At 41.5% G+C, this 17,525-nt stretch overlaps 1 protein-coding gene across 1 annotated transcript in view; it reads right to left on the bottom strand.

Annotated features, from left to right (window-relative positions):
* Window positions 1-17,525, bottom strand: part of FAM135A (family with sequence similarity 135 member A) — a 102,218-nt gene that overhangs the window by 63,177 nt on the left and 21,516 nt on the right. Inside the window, exons 3-4 of the mRNA XM_007447209.1 lie at window positions 1,477-1,616; window positions 1,293-1,363 (exon numbers count right to left, since the gene is read on the bottom strand). Of these exons, the coding sequence (XP_007447271.1) occupies window positions 1,293-1,363; window positions 1,477-1,616 (211 nt within the window). The remainder of the gene's footprint in view (window positions 1-1,292; window positions 1,364-1,476; window positions 1,617-17,525) is intronic.

Below are 17,525 nucleotides of genomic sequence, written 5' to 3'. Positions count from 1 at the left end.
AAAAAAAAAAAAAAAAAAAAAAAAAAAAAAAAAAAAGAAAATAACCAGATCTTACTTCTAGTTTTCTAACTATACTTACAGTTTCCATGTTAATGGACTGTTTTTCACTAATGCCCCTACAAAACGAGTCCTTTTTGATACTTTAGGAAATACTCTCATCTTAAAATTTTACTCCATAGGGAATACTGTTTATAATAAAGTTGCAGTACAGTGTAGGTCAAATCCTATTGTGATAAATCCCAAAAGGTGCTTGAAATTTTTATGGTACAAAATTTTGTTATTAAGTGTTGCTCAAAAATAAGCAAGTATCAATAATTGGTATATATTTTATTACAGATATTTAATCTGTCATTAGATTTACACATACAAAAATTGAAACAATGCCATGAAAATATGTCCAAATATATATCTATTTTTAACCAATATGTACATTATAATTACCTACAGCTAAGTAACTATTTACTCATTTCAGCTTACTCCACTTATAGAATTGACTTGTTTCCAAAAAGAACCCCTCAGGGAATTCCCTACAATAAACAAGTATTACAGAGGAGCAGTAGCCACCACGTAAAAAATTCTTATTCCTCCATGGTAGTAAAGAGGACATCTCACAAGCAGACCTTTGAGAACTGTAACTATTTAGACATTTATCCCACATGTAGTCTGAATTTATATACAATTTTCAAGAAGTATTTCTACAGGTACATTTGAAATGAAAAACAACCCCACAAAACTAAAATAGTAAAATGGATCTCTGATTCTTGTTTTAAATGAATACAAGCACAGTTTGTCCCTACAATGTATGACTGTATGTCCGGATGTGTGGACAAGTTCAGGGTAGCCAGTCCTAAAACTTCTTCATGGACTCTGGAAACAACTGTTAAGTCTAAGAGTCATCAGTCTTGATAACTCTGAATATCAAGAGTCCCACCTGAAGGTGGCATCACTCATGCCACCAAGAAAGATAAGCCAGTGATGCAGTGGACTAGAGCTCGGTTGTGTTTAAATGCCTCAAGGCAGTGGTACTGTATCAACTGTGCAATTTCTAGAGTCTAGGAAACTGTTTCATGTTTCTTCAAGTCGTCTGACTTTGCTACCTGGAGCTCATGGAATCAGCATGGGCACAAAAAAGTAGGCCTAACCATTCCCATGAGACTCTCCCAGAAGGGAGAAGGAGTCCAAAATAAAGAAGGGGGTAGGCTGGGTTCTAAGAAGAAAATGGACACTCTAATACAGATAGATAACAGTTACGAGTAACTTACGATTTTTAATTGTTTGATTAGCCTACTTACGAATAATCTCCATCTGTGAAGTGCAGATCCAAGGATAACAGAAAATTCATTTCCTCAAGGGTTTCTTCAATCTGAAGAGAAATTATACTATGAGCTGCCTTTTGAATATTTTATAGAAAGTTAGAAATATGCCTTGAGGCTTTACAAAAAATATTTATCTAAATATATATGAAGAAATGTTTACCTTTTTTTCATCCAACAACATTTTAACTTTGAAGATCATGACATCGTTCAAAACAACTTCCTCATTTTTATATAGAATTTGAAATGTTTTACTGCAAATCAGAGAATCATGAACTGAAGCTGGAAAGGCTAAAGTCATACCTAAAACAGAAAAGATATGTAATTGACAGGTAAAAGGAAAAATACAATTATACTTTTACTTTACTACACATTTGATTATATTACTCCAATGCCATGATTTTATATAGCAGTATTAGAACATTTCTGAAAGTTTATTAATTACTATGATAAAAAATGAATAAATATGGCTTCTCTGGTGGCACAGGGGTTAAGAATCTGCCTGCCAATGCAGGAGACACAGGTTTGAGCCCTGGTCTGGGAAGATCCCACATACCACAGAGCAACTAAGCCCGTGTGCCACAACTACTGAGCCTGTGCTCTAGAGTCTGCGAGGCACAACTACTGAGCCTGTGTGCCAAAACTACTGAAGCCTGTGCACCTAGAGCCCATGCTCTGTAACAAGAAAAGCCACCGCAGTGAGAAGCCCGCGCACCGCAATGAAGAACAGCCTCCACTCGCTGCAACGAGAGAAAAGCCTGCGCGCAGCAACAAAGACCCAATGCAGCCAAAAGTAAATAAATAAATAAATAAATAAATAAAAATTGTTAAAAAAATGAGTAAATAAGTACCTTATAACCATTACAGAACTCTTATACAACTTAATCTGAGAAGGTAAATGAGAAATCTCAAGGTAGATATTTTAAGACTGAACAACTGATCTGTATACCACAGAAGAAAGCAATTTAGTTTTCCATAGCTGCCTAGTGAAGAATCTGGTTGGCTTTTGTCCTGCTTGCTGGGAAGTAAACTAAACTCTAAACTCTTGGAATAAAGAATTTGGTTGGCTTTTGTCCCTAATTCCTGAGAGTTAGCCTCTAAATCCTTAGAATTTCCCAATGACAGGAGTGCCTCTGTTCTTCATGGTGGCCCAGACAGTTTACGGTAAGGAGATGACTCAGGACGGGGGCTGGCCACACCAGTGAGACCAACCATGTGATTGGAAATTTGGGGTTTTGAGCCACATGCTGTAAGCCCAACCTTCAGGGCAGGGAAGGGGGCTGGAGACTGAGCCATGTGGGTGATGATTCAATCAATCGCGTCTATGTCATGAAACACCAATAAAAACTCTGGACCCTGAGACTTGGGGTGGCTTCTCTGGTTGGTAATACTCTCTACATTGTCATACATAGATTTCTCTGGGTGGGTAATGCATCCTGACCCCTTGGGGGGATAACAATGGACTTCACAAATCTGGGACCCTCCCAGACCTGGCACTGTGCATCTGTTCTTTTGGATGGCTCTGATTTGTATCCCTTTGCTATAACAAAACTTTAATAATAAGTAGAGTGCTTTCCTGAGTTCTGTGAGTTGTTCTCATGAATTACTGAACCTGAGGGGGTAATTAGTAACTCCCAATTTGTAGCCATGTGATCAGAAGCAAGGGTAGCCTATGGATCCTCAAGTTGCAGCTGGTATCTGAGGTGAGAGCAGTATCACGGAAAACTGTGTCCTTTACCCGCAAAGTGTGGTCCACCTCTGGGCTGTTGGGTGTCAGGTCATCCCAACAGCCCACTTGCTGTCTTATTACTCAATCCTCCAGAAATAACATGATGGGAAAGAACCTGGAGATGTTTAATCTAGAGACGATGCACAGTGGGCATCTCCGTGGGCAGGGAGCCCAGAGTGAGATACCAGAGTCCTAAGGTGGGTGTCCCTGCTGGGGTGGCCTGAGGTCTGAACCTGTGCAGGTGCTGCGGGCAATCCAGGTAGAACAAGGTACTGGGAGCCCAAGCAAGATGAGGGGGCAACTGCATGGGAGGGGACCTAAGGCTGTGGGGGAGGAGGGGGTCCTGGCAGAGGGGCAGCCTGGTACAGGGTGCCGGAGTCCCAAAAGGAGGAGAGAAACTTCTCTCGGGGGGTGAAGGGGGGTGTGGGCAGAAGCCCGATACACTGCACTGGAGCCCAAGTGAGGGGAGGAGAATGTCCCTGCAGGAGGAGCTCCTGGCAAGAGGGCTGAGCAAGTCCAGGTGGGGTGAGGAGGGTGTCGCACAGGGACGTGGGCTGCAGGAGGTGCTGAAGCCCGAGAGGTGGGCGGATGCATTGTGAGGGAGGGAGGCAGTGACAGGAGCTGGTTATGGAAGGGGCTGATCAAGTGAGAAAACACACCAAGGGTCAGGAGAGCCAGGTGCCCTTTCAGGGAAAGAAGGTCCACAGATGGAAAGGAGATAAAACGAATCCTGCGGTTTTGGACTAAACTGGACTAAAAGTAGAAATACTCATGCGAACTCGTGGTTTTTACTGCATGTTTAGATAAAGAAAAACAGGTGTAAAAACATGTAAATACATGTAAATGTATTCGTGTATGGGTAAATATATATGTATATACATGTACTCACGAGCTCTGTCCACTCACAGGGCCTGAGAACACAGCCCCCAGTACTGGTTTCTAATACAATTCTTCACGAAGAAGAACCAAGGCTTTGCAGAAATGGTTGACTCCAGAGCTGGGGCACACACAGGACAAGATCCATCTGGACCATCTTTTCATACCAGAAAGCAAGTAAGTGCTAGGAGAATGAGGGGGCACATCAAAAGGACAGAGAAGCCAGCTTGAAGAGGTTTCCCTGGTCAGTGGGGATAAACTGAGCATCAAAGTAAATGATGACAGAAATGGATTAACATGCACTGAAAAATAGAGAAATTCATAAACCCACACTGATATAAATACATACATACACACCAGAAGTTTGAACGGAAAAAGAGTGACTTTACAGTGAAGTCTGACAGAGACTTAAATGATGCAAGTTAACATCACATTAATGGGACACACAGAAGTCATGTGCCACCTAGTGAGATATATGAGATAAGCACAGCACTGCTCCTGAGATAGTCCTGTCTGTCACACACCATGAGGAAATCACAGACCAATGAGAACTGAAGGACATTCTACAAACTATCAGGGTTCCAGTCTTCAAAGGCGTAACGGTCATGAGACTCAAGGACAGACCGAGGAACTATTCCAGAACGAAGGGGACTGAAGAGGCATAGCACTTATTACGAGGCATGATTCTGAACTGGATCATTTGCTGCAAAGGACTTTATGCGGAAAACTAGCAAAACTTCAATGGGTCTGAGGATAAAGTGGCAGTAATGTATCAATGTTAACTTTGATGATTTCATTGGGTTATGTAGGACAATACTCTTGTTTGGAGGAAATACCCACTAAAGTGTTTGGGGATGATGGAGCATCGTGTTGGCAAATTACTCTTCAACAGTCCAGGAAGAAAGTTCTTTGTATCGTACTTACAACTTTTCCCTTCATGCATATATGAAGGGAAATCAAGTATCAGAAACTTAACTTCTGTAACTTACAGAGAAGAGGAAGAAATTTTCCTCAATGGAAAGTAAATTTTTTAACGCGCCCAGGTAATGCAAAGTCAGAATCTGCTGCCTCAGAGAGCGCCGGTGAGGCTCCAACTCTTCCGCATTCCTCCTCCCGCCCGGCCAGCAGCTCCTGCGCTGCCCGCCAGTGCTTGCAGACAGCCTCTGTGTCTCCTCTCTATGGCCACCTCCACCGCCTCTGAATGCCACGTCACCACACAACACCACTTGGCACTTTGCTCCTGTCTGCAGTCCCTACAGAGCCCTGGAAGCCCTTACTTTCTGAAGGCTGTATCTCTTAACTCAAGGTTAACTTCCTCCCGAACGACTGCAGCCATCACTGTGGGTGAGAAACCTCCCCGACGCCTTCCCTCCCCACCCTCAGGGCTCTTGCCTTGCAGCCCTCCTGGCTCCCACTCCTGCCTCATCCCCTGGACCTTTACATGGCCAACGACCGCAATCCCTGTGTAACTTAAATTCCAATCGACACCCCCTCACACGCCCGCCTTTCTCTCCAGCCCACTCCCTCTAAGGCCAACAGCTCAACAACCCTCTGACCCCGCGGGATGCTACTCCGCTTCATCGCCCCCTGCTTCCCCTCAAGTCCCCACTTCCCTCCTGACCCACCTTAACCTCCACGGTTCACGTTGTCACTCACCCTTGCACACGTCCTGTTAAGGACACACATACTACTCTTGCTCTGTCATCTTTGCCCGCAGAAATCTCAACCTTTGTAAACCTAACTCCCTGCCTAATCCACACTTGTATCCACGAGGTGAATGGAGCTGGGAAGAATACACAGCTCTTCTGACGGACCGGACTTCAAATCCACGATCACTAAGCTTAAACAGGTCTTCAGTGCTGCCGAGCAATCACACTAGGTTTTCTGAATCCATTCCCTCTCCACATTCCTAGATCACTGTTTCATAGGTTATTTTCTCTGCTCAAACCTAGCCTTCAGCCTCAACTGAGCAGTTTGGCTCTTATTTCATAAGAAGATAAACGTAACCAGGTTACTTGGACGTCTCACTCTCCTGGCTTTGCCGCCACCGCACAGGTCACGCTCTTGTTATCATTTTCTTTGCTGTGTTTTTCTTATTCAAGAAGAATCATAGCATAGTGGGGGTTTTTTGTTTTTTGTTTTAAAATTTATTTTCTTTATTTTTGGCTGCATTGGGTCTTTGTTGCTGCGCATGGGCTTTCTCTAGTTGTGGCGAGTGGGGGCTACTCTTCGTTCTGGTGTGCAGGCTTCTCTTTGTGGTGGCTTCTCTTGTGGAGCATGGGCTCTAGGCACGCGGACTTCAGTAGTTGGGGCACATGGGCTTAGTAGTTGTGGCTCGCGGGCTCTAGGCGCACGGGCTTCAGTAGTTGTGGAGCACGGGCTTAGTTGCTCCGTGGCATGTGGGATCTTCCCGGACCAGGGCTTGAACCCGTGTCCCCTGCATTGGCAGGCGGATTCTTAACCACTGCGCCACCAGGGAAGCCCAGCATAGTGGTTAAGGACAGATTCTGGCTGAAATTCAGGCTCTGCCACTTATTAGCCTGAATTCAATCTTTTTGTGTGTTTTTTTTTAAACAGGGTCACAGATTGATTTATTTATTTTTGTCTGCATCGCGTCTTCGTTGCTGCGCGTGGGCTTTCTCTAGTTGCAGCGAGCGGGGGCTACTCTTCGCTGTGGTGTGCATGCTTCTCATTGCGGTGGCTTCTCTTGTGGCAGAGCACGAGCTCTAGGTGCGTGGGCTTCAGTAGTTGTGGTGCGTGGGCTCAGTAGTTGTGGCTTGCAGGCTCTAGCGTGCAGGCTCAGTAGTTGTGGCACATGGGCTTAGCTGCTCCACGGCATGTGGGATCTTCCTGGACCAGGGCTCGAATCCATGTCCCCTGCATTGGCAGGCGAATTCTTAACCACTGTGCCACCAGGGTCTAGAGTGCAGGCTCAGTAGTTGTGGCACATGGGCTTAGCTGCTCCACGGCATGTGGGATCTTCCTGGACCAGGGCTCGAATCCATGTCCCCTGCATTGGCAGGCGAATTCTTAACCACTGTGCCACCAGGGAAACCCCCAAATTCAATCTTTATTAACCTTTCTGTCTTCTATGCCCCACGTCCAGTCCTTAGCAAATCCCATTAGCTCTACCTACAAACTACGCATATCCAGTATTTGCTGACTGAGAGTGATAGAAATGCTCTAACAGAAACAAAGAACACTGCAGTTAGGAGTTCCCAAAACAGGATTCTAAACCACATAAGAAATTGTACATAAAACAAATTATCCTAAATTGCTTTGCAACGACAATAATTAACCTGCTGTGAGAGTCACCTATGCCCTCAATTAACATCAATATTTAAAGCTTTTAAAAAGATGTACCAATGACTTTTAAAGAAAATAAACTTATCAAGTTTTATTCTCAAACCAGAAGCCAAGGGCAAAAGCTGTGCAAGTTCCTCCCAGTCGTTCATTCACCCATCCAGTCAACAAATATTTACTGAATAGCTATGACAACAGCTATTATTATAACAGATAGTCAATAAATAGGCACATAATAGACACTTTCTAGGTGTTAGAGATAAAGAGTAAAATTTAAGAGATAAAAATCTCTGACCTTTTGGAGCTTACATACCAGTGGGAAGGGTGATAGAGAATAAAGACAGTAAATAAGAAAAATGATACAGTACGTCTGAAGGTAATAAGTGCTATGCAGAAAGACAGAGAGGAAAGAGGGTGAGAAAGATAGCGGTTTTAAACAGAAAAGTCAGGCAATGCTTCATTGAGAAGGGGACCTCTCAGCAAGGACCAGATCTCCACGTCCTCTCCCTGCTACAGGCCTCCTTCACCTGAGGAGTCTGGAGGTTTGTTCCCCAGAGAGGACAGAACAGAGGCCCTCTGAACGGGAAGTCACCTGGCAAAGCTGAGAGCACGAAGGTATAAGTAGAGGCGTTCTGAACCCTCAACGCCGAGGTGCACAGAGTTCTTCCTCTACTGGGTTCCCAGAATGCTGGCAGTTAAAGGAGTCTTACTCTCCAGGAAGGAAACAGGCTAGAGTCTTCCCTGGCATTTCAAGAACTGTAAAGAGCGCAAGATCTAACCCTATTTGCAAGCCAGTAAGCTAGGTGGCCACAGTGTCATGGATGCTGGCAAGAGACACGAGACTCTGGGGTCAGAGTTTCAAGTTCACCTCATTTGCCCTTGTTCTCACTCCCCCCAAGTCACATGGGGTGACACAGGTGGATACCACGCATGCATAGGGTTTGGGTCACAGTTGAAGAACTCTAAGCTTAGGAAACCTTGATCTTTTTTAAGGAGGTATAAGAAAACCTGTCTAACCTTTGAACTGGAGGGAGACTGTATCTCTGTCATACTGGACAGTAAACAAATCCACCTTCTGCTCCAGACAGAGACACTACCTGCACCTCCCAAAGCTCTTCACTACAGCAACATCCTTAAAAAGATGGTCTGGAACAAAAGCCTTTCAGTGTCCTTGCTCACTAGATGTACGGAAACTGAGAAACCATGGAGAGCTACTTTCAACAACATGTAGGGTAAAATCTCAGCTTCTTCACAGTTCTTGACATGGGGAATCTGACCAGGCCAAAATATCTATAATAGATCTGTTATGTAAATCTATTTTATTAGATAAGATCTCAGATACCGACTTCACAGATTCCTAGCAATCAGCTCACCAACATCACCCTAATGTGACACTTGAAGACACAAGTCCCATGTGTGCTCTCTGAACGTCCAATCAGCCTCCTTTCAGTCACGTGCAGATAACTGACGACTATCAGACACCTGAAGAAAGCTTCTAACATGCAAGTTAGAAACCAAAACAGAGAAAAAGCAACTTGTAGAGAGAAATAAAACTTAAAAATCTATCAGTATTGTTCTTAAAGAAAAAAATTCACATTCATGAAATAAGAAAATGTTGCTATAACTGGGGGTGGTGGTGGGGGAAGGATGGATTGTGAGTTTGCAATTAGCAGATGCAAACTAGTATATATATGATAGATAAACAACAAGGTCCTACTGTATAGCACAGGGAACTGTATTCAATACCCTGTGATAAACCATCATGGAAAAGAATATGAAAAAGAATGTAGACATATATAATTGAATCATTTTGCTGTAGTGTAGAAATTAACACAGCATTGTAAATCAACTATACTTCAATACAATAAATTTTTAAAAAGGAAAATGTTGCTATAACAAAGGAACAGTCATAGAACAAAAGAGCACTTGAATTTTAAAAGAAAAAGTGGAATGAGACGGAGTGAGGAAAAGGAGGGGAGAGAGGAAGGAGAAAGAGAGATAGACAAAAAAAGGGAGAAAGAAAAGCAAAAAGCTCAAAAAAGCAGTTACAGCTGAAGAAATAACCTAATAAATACAGCAAAGAGGAATAAATGGAAAAAAAGGAGAGGAAAAAAACTAAAAATTAAGAGAACCAGTGAAGATGATCCACCATCTAAATGACAGAAGTTCCATAAAGAAAGAACAGAGAAGACAGATGGGAGAAAATGATTAACAAACTAAGAAAATTTCCCAGAACTGAAGTACATCTGCTTCCAGAGGAAAAGGGCCCAATAAGTACTGAGAGACCAGAGGTACATCATCATGTGCCATTAAGGCAGCCAAAACAAAGAGGAGATTCTACAAGATTCTTGAAAGGGGAAAAGGATCACATATAAAGAACTAGCAACCAGAAAAGCTTTGAAACTCTCAACAGCAAGGCTGCAACCCAAAAGCCAATGGAGCAATATTCTCAAAATTCTGAAGGAAAGAGTTCCAACCTAGAATTCCATACTTAGCTAAACAAGTGTAAGAGCAGAATAAAGACATTTTTAGACACTAAAGGTTTCAGAGATATTTATTTCCTACACCACTTTCCCCAACAAAATAATGGAGAATAGGCTCCACCAAAATGAGAGAGTAAACCAAGTGACAAAACAGGTGTTAGGAAACAAGATCCAATGCACAAGGAAGGTAGAGGGAATCCCTAGGAAGACATGAAGGAAGGCTCCAAAGAGGTCCTCTGTCTTAGATACAGAGGTGACTGACCAAGATTGGATCAGTGTGCTCAACACACAGCTACACTGAGGTCTATCATCTGAAAGACCTGTGCTGCCATGGGGCCATTTTTTAACCTAAGGACAGATTAAAAGCTTGGCCAGATTCCTTTCAGCACTTGATTTGCTTGAGGGTGCACTAAGAAAGTTTCTGCCCTATAGCCTAGATCATATGAGGGCAGTCTTTTCCCCTCACAGAGGTTTTCTGCTTTGCCCTACTCCTAAGAGTTGAAGGAAGGAAAACTGAACGCTAAGTGTAGATGTAAACCAGCCTATTCCACACGTTGGCTATCTAATACTCCACCACGCCGCGACCTTGGCAGGAGCCCTGGATGTGTGAGTTCACACAATACTCCATCACACTACGACCCTGGCAGGAGCCCTGGATGTGTGAGTTCCACAATACTCCATCACACTACGACCCTGGCAGGAGCCCTGGATGTGTGAACTCACAAAATATTCCATCACACTATGGCTTGGAAGTGTGGATTAACACAAGTCACTCCTGACCTCGCCCATTAACTCCCCTAAGGGATCCTGAACCCTTTCAGGGCACAGAAGCACACCATAACCCAGGGACTGCTCAGCTTTCTCATGGGAGCAGCTTTCCCTCACAGCTGAGCTTGTGCTTGCTACTCAGTTTTTCCAAACTCAACCAGACACGTCCTTGGCATATACTCATAGGTAATGAAACTATAAGCAAAACTAAAGAATGATTAACACAAAAGTCAGGAGGGTTACACAGGGTGCTTCTATGGTACTAATAATGTTCTGTTTCTTAAATGAAGGGTTGGGTACCTGGGAGTTTATTTTATCACTTAATAAAATAATGTTTTACATTATCTTCAAAAATGTCTGATACATTTCACAATAAAATTTTAAATGCTTATTGCATTACCTACGTCATGCATTGTTCTAAGCTAAGTAGACCAGACCAAACCAAAACAAACCAAAAAACCACCTTCCCTGCCCTCATCTAATTCTGTAAATTCCATCTGCACTAAGTGTGACAGAGAAGGACAGAGCGCTATAGCATCTCATAAGATGAGGGTGAACTATGCCTGCAGAGTCAGGAAAGGCTTTGGTGACAATACAGCATTTGAGTTGAAATACCATGAAAAAGTTAATCAAAAGAAGACGGATGGGAGGAGAATTTCAGGAGGAAGGAGCAGAAACTTCTTGTTAGCAACTGCTAACAGCTATAAAAGAGGAAATTGACAGTAACACAATAATAGTGGGGGACATTAACACCATACTTACACCAATGGACAGATCAACCAAAATGAAAATAAATAAGGAAATAGAAACCTTAAATGACACAATAGACCAGATAGATTTAATTGATATTTAGAGGACATTCCATCTAAAAACAGCAGATTACACTTTCTTCTCAAGTGTGCACGGAACATTCTCCAGGATAGATCACACCTTGGTTGGGTCACAAATCAAACCTCAGTAAATTTAAGAAAATTGAAATCATATCAAGCATCTTTTCTGACCACAACGCTATGAGATTAGAAATGAATTACAGGGAAAAAAACGTAAAAAACACAAACACATGGAGGCTAAACAACAGGTTACTAAATAACCAAGTCATCACTGCAGAAATCAAAGAGGAAATCAAAAAATGCCTAGAGACAAATGACAATGAAAACACGACGATCCAAAACCTATGGGATGCAGCAAAAGCAGTTCTAAGAGGCAAGTTTATAGCTATACAAGCCTACGTCAGGAAACAAGAAAAATCTCAAAAAAACAATCTAAGCTTACACCTGAAAGAACTAGAGAAAGAAGAACAAACAAAACCCAAAGTTAGCAGAAGGAAAGAAATCATAAAGATCAGAGCAGAAATAAATGAAATAGAAACAAAGAAAACAACAGCAAAGATCAATAAAACTAAAAGCTGGCTCTTTGAGAAGATAAACAAAACTGATAAACCATTAGCCAGACTCATCAAGAAAAAGAGGGAGAGGACTCAAATCAATAAAATTAGAAATGAAAAAGGAGAAGTTACAACAGACACCGCAGAAATACAAAGCATCCTAAGAGACTACTACAAGCAACTCTATGCCAATAAAATGGACAACCTGGAAGAAATGGACAAATTCTTAGAAAGGTATAACCTTCCAAGACTGAACCAGGAAGAAATAGAAAATGTGCACAGACCAATCACAAGTAATAAAATTGAAACTGTGATTAAAAATCTTCCAACAAACAAAAGTCCAAGACCAGATGGCTTCACAGGTGAATTCTGTCAAACATTTAGAGAAGAGCCAACACCCATCCTTCTCAAACTCTTCCAAACAACTGGGGAGGAAGGAACACTCCCAAACTCATTCTATGAGGCCACCATCACCCTGATACCAAAACCAGACAAAGATACTACAACAAAAGAAAATTACAGACCAGTATCACTCATGAATATAGATGCAAAACTCCTCAACAAAATACTAGCAAACAGAATCCAACAAAATATTAAAAGGATCATACACCATGATCAAGTGGGATTTATCCCAGGGATGCAAGGCTTCTTTAGTATATGCAAATCAATCAATGTGATACACCATATTAACAAATTGAAGAATAAAAACCATATGATCATCTCAATAGATGCAGAAAAAGCTTTTGACAAAAGTCAACACCCACTTATGATAAAAACTCTACAGAAAGTGGGCATAGAGGGAACCTATCTCAACATAATAAAGGCCATATATAACAAACCCACAGCAAACATCATTCTCAATGGTGAAAAACTGAAAGCATTTCCTCTAAGATCAGGAACAAGACAGAGATGTCTGTGCTCGCCACTATTATTCAACATAGTTTTGGAAGTCCTAGCCACAGCAACCAGAGAAGAAAAAGAAATAAAAGGAATAAAAATTGGAAAAGAAGAAGTAAAACTGTCACTGTTTGTAGATGACATGATACTGTATATAGAGAATCCTAAAAATGCCACCAGAAAACTACTAGTGCTAATCAATGAATTTGGTAAAGTTGCAGGATACAAAATTATTGCACAGAAATCTCTTGCATTCCTATCCACTAATGATGAAAAATCTGAAAGAGAAATTTAGGAAACACTCCCATTTACCACTGCAACAAAAAGAATAAAATACCTAGGAAGAAACCTACCTAGGGAGGCAAAAGACCTGTATGCAGAAAACTATAAGACACTGATGAAAGAAATTAAAGATGATACAAACAGATGGAGAGATATACCATGTTCTTGGATTGGAAGAATCAATATTGTGAAAATGACTATACTACCCAAAGCATTCTACAGATTCAATGTAATCCCTATCAAATTACCAATGGCATTTTTTACGGAACTAGAACAAAAAATCTTAAAATTTGTATGGAGACACAAAAGACCCAGAATAGCCAAAGCAGTCTTGAGGGAAAAAAATGGAGCGGGAGGAATCAGACTCCCTGACTTCAGACTATACTACAAAGCTACAGTAATCAAGACAATATGGTACTAGCATAAAAACAGAAACATAGATCAATGGAACAAGACAGAAAGCCCAGAGATAAACCCACACACCTATGGTCAACTAATCTATGAAGAAGGAGGCAAGGATATACAATGGAGAAAAGACAGTCTCTTCAATAAGTGTTGCTGGGAAAACTGGACAGCTACATGTAAAAGAATGAAATTAGAACACTCCCTAACACCGTACACAAAAATAAACTCAAAATGGATTAGAGACCTAAATGTAAGACCGGACACTATAAAACTCTTAGAGGAAAACACAGGAAGAACACTCTTTGACATAAATCACAACAAGATCTTTTTTGATCTACCTCCTAGAGTAATGGAAATAAAAACAAACAAATGGGACCTAATGAAACTTCAAATCTTTTGCAAAGCAAAGGAAACCATAAACAAGATGAAAAGACAACCCTCAGAATGGGAGAAAATATTTGCAAATGAATCAACGGACAAAGGATTAATCGCCAAAATATATGAACAGATCATGCAGCTCAATATTAAAGAAACAAACAATGCAATCAAAAAATGGGCAGAAGACCTAAAGAGACATTTTTTCAAAGAAGACAGATAGATGGCCAAGAAGCACATGAAAAGCTGCTCAACATCACTAATTATTAGAGAAATGCAAATCAAAACTATAATGAGGGGCTTCCCTGGTGGTGCTGTGGTTGAGAGTCCGCCTGCCGATGCAGGGGACACGGGTTCGTGCCCCGGTCCAGGAAGATCCCACATGCCGCGGAGCGGCTAGGCCCGTGAGCCATGGCCGCTGAGCCTGCGCGTCCGGAGCCTGTGCTCCGCAATGGGAGAGGCCACAACAGTGAGAGGCCCGCGTACTGCAAAAACAAAAAAACAAAAAAACTACAATGAGGTATCACCTCACACCAGTTAGAATGGGCATCATCAGAAAATCTACAAACAACAAATGGTGGAGAGGGTGTGGAGAAAAGGGAACCTTCTTGCATTGCTGGTGGGAATGTGAATTGATACAGCCACTATGGAGAACAGTATGGAGGTTCCTTAAAAAACTAAAAATAGAATTACCATATGACCCAGCAATTCCACTCCTGGGCATATACCCAGAGAAAACCATAATTCAAAAAGACACATGCACCCCAATGTTCACTGCAGCACTATTTACAATAGCCAGGTCATGGAAGCAACGTATATGTCTACTGACAGACGAATGGATAAAGAAGATGTGGTACATATATACAATTATTACTCAGCCATAAAAAGGAAGGAAATTGGGTCATTTGTTGAGACGTGGATGGATCTAGAGACTGTCATACAGAGTGAAGTAAGTCAGAAAGAGAAAAACAAATATCGTATATTAACGCATATATGTGGAACCTAGAACAATGGTACAGATGAACCGGTTTGCAGGGCAGAAGTTGAGACACAGATGTAGAGAACAGACGTATGGACACGAAGGGGGGAAAGTGGCGGGGTGGTGGTAGTGGTGGCGTGCTGAATTGGGGGATTGGTATTGACATGTATACACTGTGTGTATAAAATGGATGACTAATAAGAACCTGCTGTATAAAAAAATAAATAAAATTAAATTTAAAAATTTTAAAAAAAGGAAACTTCATTTATTTCTTACTTCATATGGTATTAGGTACACGGTCAGCACTTGTGGAGAAATTGGAACTTGTGTGCACTGCTGGTGGGAATATAAATGATGTAGCTACCATGGAAAGCAGTATGGAGGTTCCTCAAAAAAATTAAAAGAAAACTACCATATGATCCAGCAATCCCACTTCTGGATATTTATACAAAAGATTTGAAAACAGGGTCTTGAAGACATATATCTGCACTGTGCTGTTCATGGAAGCATAAATGTCCGTCAGCGGATGAATGGATAAGGAAAATGAGATATAAGATGGAATATTTTCAGCCTTAGAAAAGAAGGAGGTGGGCTTCCCTGGTGGCGCAATGGTTAAGAACCTGCCTGCCAATGCAGGGGACACGGGTTCAAGCCCTGGTCTGGGAAGATCCCACATGCCATGGAGCAACTAAGCCCATAAGCCACAACTATGTGGCCTGCGTGCCTAGAGCCCGTGCTCTGCAACGAGAAGCCACTACAATGAGAAACCCACACACAACAAAGAAGAGTAGCTCCTGCTCACCACAACTAGAGAAAGCCCACGCACAGCAACCGACCCAATGCAACCAAAAATAAATAATAAATAAATAAATTAATTATTTTTTCAAAAAAGAGGGAAATCCTGTCATACATGGATGAACCATGGATGAACCATGGATGGTTCAACCATGGATGAACCACGAGGACTTATGCTAAGTGCAATAGGCCAGACGAATGCTGCGTGATTCTACCTACACGAGGGATCTCAAATCGGCACTCACGGAAGCGGTAAGTACAAGAGTGGTTGCTAGGGGCCGGAAGCTGGGGTAAATGAGGAGTCCTCGGTACACCATGTTCAACGTACAGAGTTTGTCAAACAACAATGTGCATACAGTTAGCAACACTTAACACTTACAAGTTTGTTAAGAGGGGAAATTTCATGTTACGTGTTTTTTACCAAAAAAAAAAAAAAAAAAAAAGAAGTGCTTTACTCTGGAGTGTTAGTAACCCATGGCAATTTATTTAGAGAGAAGCCTTGAGGTTTTCGCCCTAAGGTTAACATTAATTTCCTGACATTCTGCACTTGGGCCTGGGGTGCCCAGCTGTCCTGATTACAGACCTTTAATTTATCCCTGTTTCCAGGCCCACCTCTCACTTTCCTTCATCTGCTATTCCCATCAGCACACTTGCAGGGAAAGTACCCCGAAAAGGTAGTTCAGCTCCTACTTCTGTTTTCTGTCCTTCAAAATTCACTGAAATATTTTTGTTATTCCTTCTTACACTCCTCCACTGCTATTACTGAGGAGTCTTGGAAACAAGAAGACCAAGACATATGTGTGTACTCAGTTTACTGTCTTGAGTCAGAAAGCCTCCCTGCTTTTTAACACTTATTTGATGATAACCTCCATCCATGAGGTTAGGAACCACATAAACATGTTTCATTGCTTTGATTTACGAGTGAGGACCATGTCTTACACATAATAGGCACTCAGTAAGTATCTATTGAAGAACTGAACTTTCATCTAACTTCTTAATTTAGTGCCCTATTTCCTTGTTGAAATGACTCTATTTTCACTTTGCCTATCAGTCATCTGCTAACCCAAACATCAAACCTACACTTTGAGAGACTTGTGGTAGAGGCCTACAAATACTTCCATTAAATCATGATAATTTATATTTTATTCCTATCACCATCTTTCTGCATTTCCATTTCTTTTGGTTAAACAGCTAGCATTGGTATCTCTCATTTATTCTGTGAACAAGTGAGCATTCATTCAACCATAATTTGCCGCTAAAATATCGAGAACTAAGAGATATGAACATAATTAAGAACACTGTCCTTGTTTTCAGAGTTCCCAGTCTAGTTTGGATAGAAACATTCAAGCAAATAATTGCAGTACAATGTGATAATCTCCTAATTCCTTATTTCCGGAGGCCAAAGCAAATGGCACTGTAATTATTACTGTCTCTTCAGCCAGGTAAAAAGACAACAAATGGCAGTGACAGAAGGAAGCTGTTGAATCCAGGGAAAGTTAATGGAGGCTTGTGATGCCAAATGGACTCAAGTTTCATAATCTATGCAAGAGTTTATTGCAAGAGCTAACTTTCTGGTGATTTTTCCATTCACAGTTGTTGAAATTATTCAGTTCCTGATAACAGTAATGGATTAGTGACATAATATGAATTGTCTCTAGCTATATATTTCTTTAAACTTTCCTCATTTTTAAAAGCATTTTTCTTTAATGATTCTTGTTGTTTGTTTGTATTAGAATTCCATTTCTGAATTGGAAAAAGTGTGTTAAGATGCTGAGAGCTGAAAGAAGTCTATAGAAAGCGCTATGACAACATGGCAGAGGAAACTCCTCAGTGCCTATGGGAGGCATCTACGGGCTAACAAAGGAGACAATGAGGGGAGAAATGTGCACAGAATAGGAAGGAGGTTAGAGCCCAGCAAATTTGTTCCAGAGAGTCC

The sequence above is a fragment of the Lipotes vexillifer genome, unplaced genomic scaffold (genome assembly GCF_000442215.2).
Source record: "Lipotes vexillifer unplaced genomic scaffold, Lipotes_vexillifer_v1.1 scaffold1180, whole genome shotgun sequence".
NCBI classification, from domain to species: Eukaryota; Metazoa; Chordata; class Mammalia; order Artiodactyla; family Lipotidae; genus Lipotes; species Lipotes vexillifer.
This window is presented reverse-complemented; position numbering and strand designations above follow the sequence as displayed.